At 43.8% G+C, this 12444-nt stretch overlaps 1 protein-coding gene and 1 non-coding gene across 3 annotated transcripts in view; one reads left to right on the forward strand and one right to left on the reverse strand.

Moving 5' to 3' along the window:
- Window positions 1–4673: 4673 nt before the first annotated feature.
- The window catches only part of LOC119932288 (maestro heat-like repeat-containing protein family member 1), a 57887-nt gene continuing 50116 nt past the window's right edge, over window positions 4674–12444 (reverse strand). The window contains exons 31-35 of one of the 2 annotated variants that reach the window (XM_038751386.1): window positions 11380–11532; window positions 8844–8975; window positions 7294–7363; window positions 5174–5237; window positions 4674–4872 (exon numbers count right to left, since the gene is read on the reverse strand). In XM_038751386.1, coding sequence (XP_038607314.1) covers window positions 4866–4872; window positions 5174–5237; window positions 7294–7363; window positions 8844–8975; window positions 11380–11532 — 426 coding nt within the window. In that variant the 3' untranslated portion in view covers window positions 4674–4865. Of the gene's footprint in view, window positions 4873–5169; window positions 5238–7293; window positions 7364–8843; window positions 8976–11379; window positions 11533–12444 lie in introns of those variants that run through there. The other variant, XM_038751387.1, reaches the window with a different exon arrangement.
- LOC119932698 lies at window positions 12058–12195 on the forward strand. The gene has a single exon (XR_005452439.1). It is a non-coding gene; the product is annotated as a small nucleolar RNA SNORA7 (small nucleolar RNA).

Raw genomic sequence — 12444 nt, forward strand, 5'->3', positions numbered from 1 at the left:
GTGCCAAAGACTATTCTAAGGGTTGGGGTAGACACTTTCATATTAATAATAATAATAATGATGGTATTTGTTAAGCCAAACATTCATTCGTTACTTCATTCAATCGTATTTATTGAGCACTTACTGTGTGCAGAGCACTGTACTAAGCGCTTGGAAAGTACAACTGGGCAACAGAAAGAGACAATCCCTACCCAACAACAGGCTCACGGTCTAAAAGGGGGAGACAGACAACAAAACAAAACAAGTGGACAGGTATCAATAGCATCAAAATAGATAAATAGAATTATAGATATATACCCATCATTAATAAAATAAATAGAATAATAAATATGTACACATATACACAAGTACTGTGGGGTGGGGAAGGGGGTGATGGGGAGGAGAGGAGGAGCAGAGCAAAAGGGGGGCTCAGTCTGCCTGGGGCGTTGTGTTCTAAGCATTGGGGTAGATACAAGGTAATCAGGTTGTCCCACACGGGGCTCACAGTCTTAATCCCCATTTTATAGATAAGGTAACTGAGGCACAAAAAAAATGACATGACTTGCCCAAGGTCTCACAGCAGAGAAGTGAGAACCCACATCCTCATGGCTCAATGGAAAGAGCACAGACTTGAGAGTCAGAGGTCATGGGTTCAAATCCTGGCTCTTTCAATTGTCAGCTGCGTGACTTTGGGCAAGTCACATACCTTCTCTGTGCCTCAGTTGCCTCATTTGGAAAGTGGGGATGAAGACTGTGAGCCCCACGTGGGACAATCTGATCACCTTGTATCCTCCCCAGCTCTAAGAACAGTGCTTTGCATGTGGTAAGTGCTTAACAAATGCCATCATCATCATCATCATCATCCTCTGCCTCCCAAGCCCGGGCTCTTTCCACTAAACCAAGCTGCTTCTCTAGCCACACTTCAGGTCTGCCTCCACCACTCTATACTGTCAGCTGGTTGTTGGCAGGAACTGTGTCTGTTTATTGTTGCATTGTATTGTAAGTCACTTAACTTCTCTGTGCCTCAGTTACCTCATCTGGAAAATGGGGATGGGGACTGTGAGCCCCACGTGGGGCAATATTGTTGTATTGTAAGTCACCTAACTTCTCTATGCCTCAGTTACCTCATCTGGAAAATGGGGATGAAGACTGTGAGCCCCACGTGGGGCAATATTGTTGTATTGTAAGTCACTTAACTTCTCTATGCCTCAGTTACCTCATCTCGAAAATGGGGATGAAGACTGTGAGCCCCACGTGGGACAATCTGATCACGTTGTATCCTTCCCAGCGCTAAGAACAGTGCTTTGCACATAGTAAGCGCTTAACAAATGCCATCATCATCATCCTCTGCCTCCCAAGCCCAGGCTCTTTCCACCAAACCAAGCTGCTTCTCTAGCCACACTTCAGGTCTGCCTCCACCACTCTATCCTGTCAGCTGGTTGTTGGCAGGAACTGTCTGTTTATTGTTGTATTGTGCTCTCCCAAGCACTTAGTGCAGTGTTCTGCACACAGTAACCCCTCAATAAATATGATTGAATGAATTTTTTTAATGGTATTCGTTAAGTGCTTACTATCTGCCAGGCACTGTACTAAGAGCTTGGGTAGATATAAACTAGATTATAAACTCAATGTGGGTAGGGAGTGTGTCTCTTTATCATTGTATTGTGCTCTCCTGAGCACTTAGTAGAGTGCTCTGCACACAATAAGCACTCAATAAATAGGAGTGAATGAATAATCAGGTTGGACACAGTCCATGTCCCCATTTTACAGATGAGAGCACCTGGGCATAGAGGCCTGAAGTGACTTGCCCAAGGTCACACAGCAGACAAGTAGCGGAGCCGAAATTTGAGAATCCAAGGGCTTCTGATTCCCAGGCCCGTGCTCTATCCACTACGCAGCCCTGCTTACCAAGAGCCCTGCCCATAAATGTTCTTACTGGCCTGAATGGAGAAACATGAATAGTAATATTCACTTCACCCTCTCCAAGCGCTTAGTACAGTGCTCTGCACACAGTAAGCATTCAAAAGATATGACTGAGTGAATGAATGAATGAACCCTCAGCTGCACAGTTCTCTGTACCCTCCTGAGTTCTTAGTATAGGTTCTGCACACCGTAAGTCCTCAATAAATACCATTGATTGATTCCTGAGTCTTTTTTTTTTACAAGAAAATGTTTTCAATGATATATTCACCCAGAATTGAATTGCAAGCATTTGAGAATCTGTCCCAAATGCACCTTGCAGTCTTTTAAAGGACATTTGTCTTGGGTGCAAAATTATTTTAACCTAAAAATTTCTGAAGCTTTCCCTAGATGCATGACTCAGATGCTATATGCCGTGGATGTGAGGATAGTGTGGTGGGCCCAAAGTGACCTGACTCATCCAGTGCTATTTGCATCTAAACCAATTCTGAGAGTTGTCACCTGACCACACTGTAGAGACTGAGTGTTCTACCCGGAATGTGCCACTAAAGGGAACATTTGCTGTCTGAGAAATTTGAACAGAAATTCCTGACCTTGGTTTTAAGGCACTCACTCAATCAGTTCTTTCCTCGCTACTTTTCTTTGCCTTTATTCCTACAATTGTATTTATTGAGCACTTATTGTGTTCAGAGCATACTGTATTACGCACATGGGAAGTACAATTCCGCAACAGAGACAAAACGGGCTCACAGTCTAGAAGAGGGGAGACATACCCTAGCTTGCACACTTTGCCAACATAATAACTGCCCCTCTAGACTGTACACTTCCTCTATGCTGTAAGCTCCTTCTGGGCAGGGAATGTAATTATTGTTATAATTATAATTATAATATATAATATAATATATAATATAATAAACAATATAAATAAATAATATAAATAATTATAATATAATTATTGTTGGGTTGTACTCTCCCAACCACTTAGTACAGTGCCCTGGGCACAGTTAAGTGCTCAATAAATAGATATTGATTGATTTTTCCCTTGTTCTCTTTTCACTTACTGTCGGCCCTCCCTTTCTTGATCTTTCTTGATCTTTCTTGATCTCCTAACCCTCTCACACCCAACAGTCCACCATTCTCCCCATCTTCTAAAGTCACACTCCCTCCAGGAGATTTCCCATTTTTACTTTTTCTCATCCCCATCTTCCTGCCATAACGACACTTCCTTGGGTACTCACCCAGCTACCTTGCACTTATATCCATATATTTCTACTCACTCCGTTGCTTCCTTCTACCTGCAATTTATTTCTGACTTAGACTACATTTCCCGACAGTAGGGACCATGTCTTTGAACTCTACTGTACTTTCTCGAGTGCTTAGTTCACTGTTCTGCACACAGTGAGTGCTCAGTAAATATTATTGCTAGAAGGACAAGTGTGAAAGGTTGCAGAAATTGTTTCAGGGATACTGTCATTAGCTCTATTACTGTGAGCTCTTTATGGGCAGGGAATGTGTCTGTTGTTGTATCTCTCCCAAGCGCTTATTACAGTGCTTTGCACACAGTAAGTTCTCAATCAATATGATTGAATGAATGAATGACAGCAAATCCTCAGGGGCTGTCTCTGGGTACTTCCTCAGCTGTGACAGAGTCTTCAGTGTTTAGTTCAGTGCCTTGCGCATAGTAAGTGCTTAACAAATACCATTATTATTATTATTATGTCCATCCCCATGAAGAATTCCCTCTCACTTGCCCTTCACTCCCTTTGTACATCTCCTCCAAGAGACCTTTCCTGACCAGGCCCTCTTTTCCTTTTCTTCAACTTCCTTCTGCAAGGCCCTGACTTGCTCATTTTATTTATCCCTCCCATCCCAGCCCCATAACACTTACGCACATATCTGTAATTTATTTAATATGTCTGCCTTCCTCTCTGGACTATAAGCCCATTGTGGGCAGGGGATGTGTCTGTTTTATTGTTCTATTGTACTCTCCCAAGTGCTTAGTACAGAGCTCTGCATACAGTAAGAGCTCAGTAAATACGATTGACCGACTGCTCCACCAATGTGTGTCAAAGCAGTAAGAGGACAACCATAGCTGTAGTTGATTGTCATTGTGTAGGTTGCCCCCATTCAGTCTGGGAATTGAGGGTCTCCCCCTGCAATCTGGGTTGATCATCATTCTAAGACACTTTGGCTGTGCCCATTCCCAACTGAACCTTTTCTTTTTTTAATAGTATTTGCTAAGCGCTTATTATGTGTCAGGCTGTGCACTAAGCGCTGGGGACAATACAAGCTTGGACGTCGTCCATGTCGCCCATGGGGCCTCCAAGTATTAACCCCCATTGAACAGATGCAATAAAGTGAGGCCCAGAGAAGTTAAGTGACTTGCCCAAGGTCTTGCAGCAACCCAATAAATGCATAGAGAAGCAGCATGGCTTAGTGGAAAGAGCATGGGTTTAGGAGTCAGAGTTTGTGGATTCTACTCCCGACTCCCCCACTTATCAACTGTGTGACTCTGGGCAAGTCACTTAACTTCTCTGTGCCTCAGTAACCACATCTGTAAAATGTGGATTAAGACTGTGAGCCCCATGTGGGACATCCTGATAACCTTATATCTACCCCAGGGTTTAGAACAGTGCTTGGCACATATTAAGCACTTAATAAATGCCATTATTATTATTATTACTCTGGGTGCCAAAGGTAGCACAAGCCCAAACCTATAAATAATAGCAGTAGCTCATGAACAGAATGTAAATTATTCATTATTATTAGTCTGGCAAGTGGAATTCAGGCAATCATGTTCCTGGCCCTGGCTATTTCTTTCTCCACTTCCCAGAGCCCATGGAGGTTGCAAAGGCTTCCTCTTCAGGAACTGTGGCAGCCAGTGTTGTACTTGTATCGCCGGACTCTTCTTTGTAATATGGGTGTCTTCAGCTCAGAGCTGAAGTCCAGGAGAGTCCAGGAATGAGCTATAATCTGCAGTGGGTGGGTGAGAGAGTATAAAATGTGTTCACCATTTTTTGGCATGCACCAAGTGTTTAAAGCAAAGCTTTAAAGTTGTCTGCGGAATTTGCCTTGCTCATTCTGGAGGGTTTATTCCTCGGGAGAGCTAGTGGTGGGAGGGAGGGGAATCTTTAAGTGACTGGATAAAAGGGGCAAGGTATAAAAAGGGCAAAAATAAAAAGGGCAAAAAGGCAAACTGAAGCCTTCAGTTCTGTGGAAGGTGTGTCCAGTGTGATTCATTTAAATTCATGTGCTTAGGGATTCAAAGACTTACAGTTTGAAGAGTTCCTTGGTGCTCTCTGATCTACTCATCTTTGTATTCTGATCTCTCAGGTAGCCTAGGGACCACACAGGTAGAACTATTGTTATTTAATGGTCAAAAAGTTTAGAATCTGATGGGAATGAGGAGACAAAAAATGGTAACATGGCTGTTTTGTGTTTTCTCTTTTGGCTCCAAGACCGGGGGGTGGGGGGTGGGGGGGGAGAGAGAGAGAGAGAGAGAGAGAGAGAGAGGGAGGGAGGAGAGAGCATATAGAAATTATTGGCCTCTAGGGGTTTGTACTCCAAGAAAGTCCAGATTGTAGCTAGGTGCAAGGCTACCTTTGTCCTGGGTCGTGCTACATGACTGACTTTCCTAGCACCTTTTGAAATGGACAATGGTTCTGAAGCTTGGCACCAACCTTGACTCCACCCCTGTCGTTGTCACCCTAGAGCTGTTGCATTTAGGTCAGCCAAACTCACTGGCTTTTTGTCCTTAGGTAGCTGGCAGAGGTGAGATTGGGGCAGTATTGTCAGTCAGTCAATCGTGTTTATTGAGTGCTTACTGTGTGCAGAGCACTGTACCAAGTGCTTGGGAGACTACAATATAACAATATAACAGACACATACCCTGCCCAAGTACCTAACTAACATGGCTTACTAGCTATTCTGCCAGAGACAGTGAAAAACTCCACTTCCCCATTAGAATGAAAGTTCCTTAAGGGCAGGGATCATGTTTACCAATCAATTAATAGTTTTTATTGAGCATTTACTGTGTGTAGAGCATTATACTAAGCGCTTGGGAGAGTTTAATACAATAGAGGTGGTAGAAATGATCCCTGCTCACAAGGAACTTACATTCCAGAGATGGGAGACATATGAAAATAAATTACCATTGGCAGAGTTTAAGGATATATCTCTAAGTGTGGTGGGGTGAGTATTAAAATGCTTAAGGGGTTCAAATCAAAGTGCATTCCAACTCAATTGTATTTTACTTTCCCAAGCACTTAGTACAGTGCTCTGCACAAAGAAAGGCTTCAAAAAATACCATTGATAGAATGGTCGATTGAAATCAGCCATTGTCAATATGAGCGATTTTATTTTATACTCGCCTCACCCTCCTTCACTCCATCTCCATTCTCCACCTGCCATTTTAAAAATTTGTCCCCTAAACCCTTGTCTTTGGGGAGATCTCTCCCACCTCTACCACCACTTTCAAGCCAGTTTTTGGTATGAAAAACTTTCCAAACCCCAAATCCCAAGCCCTAAACCAATTTTCCTTTTTATAATTTTTTCCCAACTCTATCCAGCTATCAGTATATGTATGAATACTTGTGTCGGTGCCAGCCCTTAGAACAGTGCTTGTCACATAGAAAGCGCTTAACAAATACCATCATTATTATTATTTATATGTTCGTCTGAGGATGGAGATTAACCATCTCCATTCTTTGCAATAATGCTCTCCTCGGCTGAGGCACGTGTAGTGTAATCCAGAGGAGGCTATATTTTGAGGCTCAGCTGTATGTAAAATAGTGCTAGGTACTATTTAGTTTTGCCCCAAAGAACCTGTTTAAATTAAATTTCTTAAATAAAAAAAGGACAAGAAGGAATTTTCTTGATATCCAGGGTTGTGCATGTGTTTATTTTTGTCTATGGTTCACCCTGGGAGTGAAACCCCCCCTCAGGATTGCCCCTGGTGAGTTTCCAGTACTCTACCTGTCTTGGCTACAGGAGGAAGAGTCAAGGAGAGGCCTACCCATTCCATTCCTACTTTGGCCAGTGGCTAGTGAGTGGAAGGCAATCTGCTACAATTCAAATCTCACCCGTGCTGGGCAGAGCAGCATGAGAGAGACTCTAGGGGGGAGACTCAAGTTTACTGTGTGTGGAAAGAGGCAATGGTAAACCACTTCTGGATTTTGACCGAGAAAACCCTGTGGCTTCACTACCAGAACGATTGCAGGTGGAGATCATCATCAATCGTATTTATTGAGCGCTTACTATGTGCAGAGCACTGTACTAAGGGCTTAATGGAGATGGGGTGTTCTGAGAGAGATGTGTCCATGGAGTCCCTATGGGGTGGAGATGACTCCACCGCATAAGACAAGATAATGGAAGGCATTCAGCCATTCTACTCACTAAGAATCTCAGCAGTGGACGCTGCTATCGCCTCTGAAGGCACTGTACCAGGGTCAGGATAATTCTCAATCTAGAAAACAAATATGGGATAATGACAATTTTTGTTACGATAATGCACAATCCCTGGTTACTCTGTTAGAACAGCAGAGATGTTGACAGTGAACAGCTCTGAAAACTGCCTGCCTATGATGTTAGTACTCTGCCACTTGTCTGCTGTGTGACCTTGGGCAAGTCACTTCTCTTCTCTGTGCCTTAGCTACCTCAACTGCAAAGTGGGGATTGAGACTGTGAGCCTCACATGGGGCAGGGACTGTGTCCAGCTCTATTTGCTTCTATCCTCCCCAGCACTTAGAACAGTGCCTGGCACATAGTAAGTGCTTAAACAATACTATCATTATTATTATTAATGCCGATTTGCCTGTTAGATTTTCATAGCAGCAGCAATTACTGAGTGCCCATACGATGTAGTGAACTGTACTAAATCCTGAGGAAGTATCAATCAATCAATTTATCAGTGACATTTATTGAGGGTTTACCACATGCAGAGCACTGTACTAAATGCTTGGGAAAGTGCAATGCAGCAGAATTAGCAGACACACCTCCTGTCCATAACGAGGTTACAGTCTAGAGAATAAAAAGGATCGAATTAAAAAGTGACACAGTCCCTGCCCACAAAAAGCTTAAGCACTGATAAAAATCTTTGCCAGGAGAGATTATCATGGTTGAAATATACTCAGTAAATAAAGCTTTCAGATGGTGATGATTGTAAATGCACAACAAATAAAAGCAAAAACAATCATGGTAATAGAGTAACTACAATGGACAATTGTTGCTATGCAGGCAGTTGCTACCATGGACGCTTCGTTAGCATTGGGGATCACGCTTTTGTTTGCCCGGTGGCAAAGGGCTAGTGAATATTGGGCTCTTCATTCCCTGCCAGGAAAAGCAGGCACGACCTTCTCTTCTGGGAAGCAGAGTGGTCTAGTGGAAAGAGCATGGGCCTGGGAATCAGAGGATGTGGGTTTTAGTCCCACTTATGCCATATGTCTGCTGTGTGACCTTGGGCAAGTCACTTCACTTCTCTGGGCCTCAGTTACCTCATCTGTAAAATTGGAGCCTCAGGTGAGACAGGGACTGTGTCCAACCTGATGACCTTGTAGCTACCCCAGCACTTAGAACAGTGCTGGGCACATAGTAAGCACTTAACAAATACCACAATTGTTATTATTATTGTATTTGTTTAGCACTTATTGTGTGCCAAGCATTGTACTAAACACTGGGGTGGATACAAGCAAATCAGGTTGGACACAGTCCCTGTCCCACACGGGGCTCACAGTCTCATTCCCCATTTTACAGATGAGGTGATGGAGGCCCAGAGAAGTGAAGTGACTTGCCCCAAGTCACACATCAGACAAGTGGCGGAGCCGGAATTAGAATCCATGACCTTCTGACTCCCAAGCACATGCTCTATCCACCACACCATGTTGCCCCAAAGCGGGTCTCTTCTTCCCCAGATCCCATCCTTGTTCTGTGGGAATGTGTTCACTCACCAGGAGTTTACAGATATCATCGTAGAGCTGGGGGAAATTGATCTCCCCTTCATATCGGATGTTCTCCAGCAGGTTTTTCAGGGGTGTCTGACCGAGAAATGAGCAGCACTTCAAAAGCACAGCCTTGCAAGTCTGAAAGGGAGAGAATGCTATTTTGAGTTTAAGCTCATAAATAATAATAATTATTATTGTCCTTGTTAATAATTTACTATCTGTCAGGCACTTGTACTAAGCTCTGGGGTAGATACCAAACAATCAGGTTGGACACAGTCCATGTCCCACATGGGTCTCACAGTCTCAATCCACCTTTTACAGATAAGGTAACTGAGGCACGGAGAAGTGAAGTGACTTGACCAAGGTCACACAGCAGAGAAGTGGTGAGCTGGGATTAGAACTCAGATCCTTCTGGTTCCCCGGCCCATGCTTTATCCACTATTCTCCCAAGAGTTTAGTACTGTGCTCTGTACAAAGTAATTACTCTGCAAATATGATCTACTGATGGATTGTTTTTGAGGAGAACAGTTCCAAAGAAGTGGTGGCAAAGAATAATTTAATAATGGCATTTGTTTGATAATGTTATTTGTTAAGTGCTCATTATGTGCCAAGCACTGTTCTGAACTCCGGGATAGATACAAGATAATCAGATTGGACAAAGTCCCTGTCCCTTAGGGTGCTCACAGGTTGGAAGGAGGAGGATTTAATTTCCATTTCATAGATGAGGAAACTGGGGCTCAGAGAAGTGAAGTGACTTGGCCAAGGTCTCATAGCAGGTGAGTGGTACAGCTGGGATTAGAACCCAGGTTCCCTGGCTCCCAGGCCTGTGGCCTATGTCGTGCTGCCTCTCTCCCATTGTTCGAGCAACAGTAAGCAGAACTGAAGGCAGATGATCGGGACTGAAGAAAAGCATTGGAGTTCTGGGTGTGGGAGAGACATGTGACAGAGAAGAGACTCTAAAATTCGAAAACAGAAAAGGCATCCAGGTAGGTACGGGTGGATGGAATCTCTGGTCTGGGATGAGTTATGTGACTTCAGGGCTGAGAACCTGTGCACCCGCATTGTTTTCAGTGCTGCTCCTTGTGAGCAGAGAACCTGTCTGCCAACCCTGTTGTATTGGATTCTCCTGAGCATGTAGTGAAGTGCTCTGCACATAGGAAGTGCTCAATAAATACCACTGATGATGAAATAAGTGCTTAATAAATGCAATTGATTGATTGTCCTAGAAAAGAATCGTTTCAAGGAAATGGTGGCAGGGAAGAATTTAATTATAATGTTTGTTTAGTAATGGTATTTGGTAAGTGCTTATTCTATGCCAAGCACTGTTCTAGGTGCTGGGGTAGATGCAAGGTAATCAGGTTGGATATAGTCCAGTACTAAGGGAGGCTCACAGTTTCAATCCCCATTTTATGGATGAGGAAACTGAGGTCCAGAGAAGTTAAGTGACTTGCCCAAGATCACACAACAGACAAGTCAATCAATCAATCATATTTATTGAACACTTACTGTGGGCTGAGCACTGTATTAAGAACTTGGGAGACTATAATATATATATTATTGATGGATTGTTTTTGAGGAGAACAGTTCTAAAGAAGTGGTGGCAAAGAAGAATTTAATAATGGAATATAATATAACCAACACATTCTCTGCCCACAACGAGTTTACAGTCTAGAGGCGGAAACAGACATTAATATAAATGAATTATGGAATTGGACCTAAGCGCTGTAGGGCTGGTGGGGTGAGGGTGGTGAATAAAGGGGGCAAGTCAGGGTGACACAGAAAGAAGTGGGAGAGAAGGTAATGAGGGCTTAGGGCAGACTGGTGGGAGACCTTGGATTAGAACCCAGGTCCTCTGACTCCCAGGACCATTCTCTTTCCACTGCATCAGGTTGCTTTCCATCATCACCATCATCAATCATATTTATTGAGTGCTTACTGTGTGCAGAGCACTGTACTAAGTGCTTGGGAAGTACAAGTTGGCAACATATAGAGACAGTCCCTACCCAACAGTGGGCTCACAGTCTAAAAGGGGGAGACAGAGAACAAAACCAAACACACTAACAAAATAAAATAAATAGAATAGATATGTACAAGTAAAATAAATAAATAAATAGAGTAATAAATATGTACAAACATATATACATATATACAGGTGTTGTGGGGAAGGGAAGGAGGTAAGAAGGGGGGATGGAGAGGGGGACAAGGGGAAGAGGAAGGAAGGGGCTCAGTATGGGAAGGCCTCCTGGAGGAGGTGAGCTCTCAGTAGGGCCTTGAAGGGAGGAAGAGAGCTAGCTTGGCAGGTGGGCAGAGGGAGGGCATTCCAGGCCCGGGGGATGACGTGGGCTGGGGGTCGATGGTGGGACAGGTGAGAACGAGGTACGGTGAGGAGATTAGCGGCAGAGGAGTGGAGGGGGTGGGGTGGGCTGTAGAAGGAGAGAAGGGAGGTGAGGTAGGAGGGGGCGAGGTGATGGAGAGCCTTGAAGCCCAGGGTGAGGAGTCCAAAGAAGACTGGTTGAAAAGTAGTATTTTCAATAAAACTTACTTCTACCACCAGAGGATCACTGTCTTGAAGAAGCATCAGAAGTGAGCCCAAGCTCTTTCCCACTTGAATCAAATAAACAGGCTTCTTCTTATCGAAATAAGAGATCAGGAGGTCAAAGAGGTGGATTGCGGCCAAACGTAAACTGGATTTTCCCTGTTGAAATAAAGCTTTGTTTTTATCAAGCTAATAAGGGAACAATAGTCCAGCAGAAGAATGTCTGAGTCACACCCTAGCACAACTTCCTTCCTATTTCACATCCCTCCAAATTCCTCCCCACATCAGTCTCACACTGCCTATGAGCCATCAGAGTTCATTTTTCCCTTCTTTGACATCTTCCACTGGCTACCCTCTAGACTGTGAGGTCCTCCTCTAGACTCTAAGCTGCTTGTGGTCAGGGTAAATGCAGTGCTCGGTATACTGTAAGTGCTTAATAAATACCATTGATTAATTGATTGATAAAAACAAAAGTTTCTGATCATTGCTTTCAGAGCTCTTCATTATCTGGTTCCCTCACATCTAGCTACCCACTTCTCCAAGTTAATCAGACCTCTGTTTTTCCCAAGGAAATCTTCTAATTATCGCTCACATTGCCTGCCTGGGCTGTCAGTCCAGTTTCTCCAAACCGCACACTTTCCCTTTTACAAAGTTCATCTTTCAAGTCACCTATTCAGTGAAGCTCACCTCTCAGGGTCACACCTGAAGGGTTTCCAGTACTCTACCAGCCTCAACTATGGGAGGGAGAGTCAAGCAGAGGCATATCCATTTCATTCCTAGCTTGGGCAGTGACTAGCGAGTGGAAGGCAATCTGCGACAAGTCAAAACTCACCTGTGCTGGGCAGGTGGAGACTCAGGTTTACGGCATGGAAGGAGACAACGGTAAACTGCTTCTGTATTTTTACCAAGAAAACTCTATGGGTACAATACCAGAACAATTGCAGATGGAGGTAGGGCGTTCTGAGATGTGTCCATGGCATTGCTATGGTTCGGACACGACTCGACAGCATAGGACAACAACAACAATTCAGTGAAACATTGCCTGTTTAATCTTCATATCAAAAGTGTTAT

This window comes from Tachyglossus aculeatus, chromosome 9 (assembly GCF_015852505.1).
Source record: "Tachyglossus aculeatus isolate mTacAcu1 chromosome 9, mTacAcu1.pri, whole genome shotgun sequence".
NCBI classification, from domain to species: domain Eukaryota; kingdom Metazoa; phylum Chordata; class Mammalia; order Monotremata; family Tachyglossidae; genus Tachyglossus; species Tachyglossus aculeatus.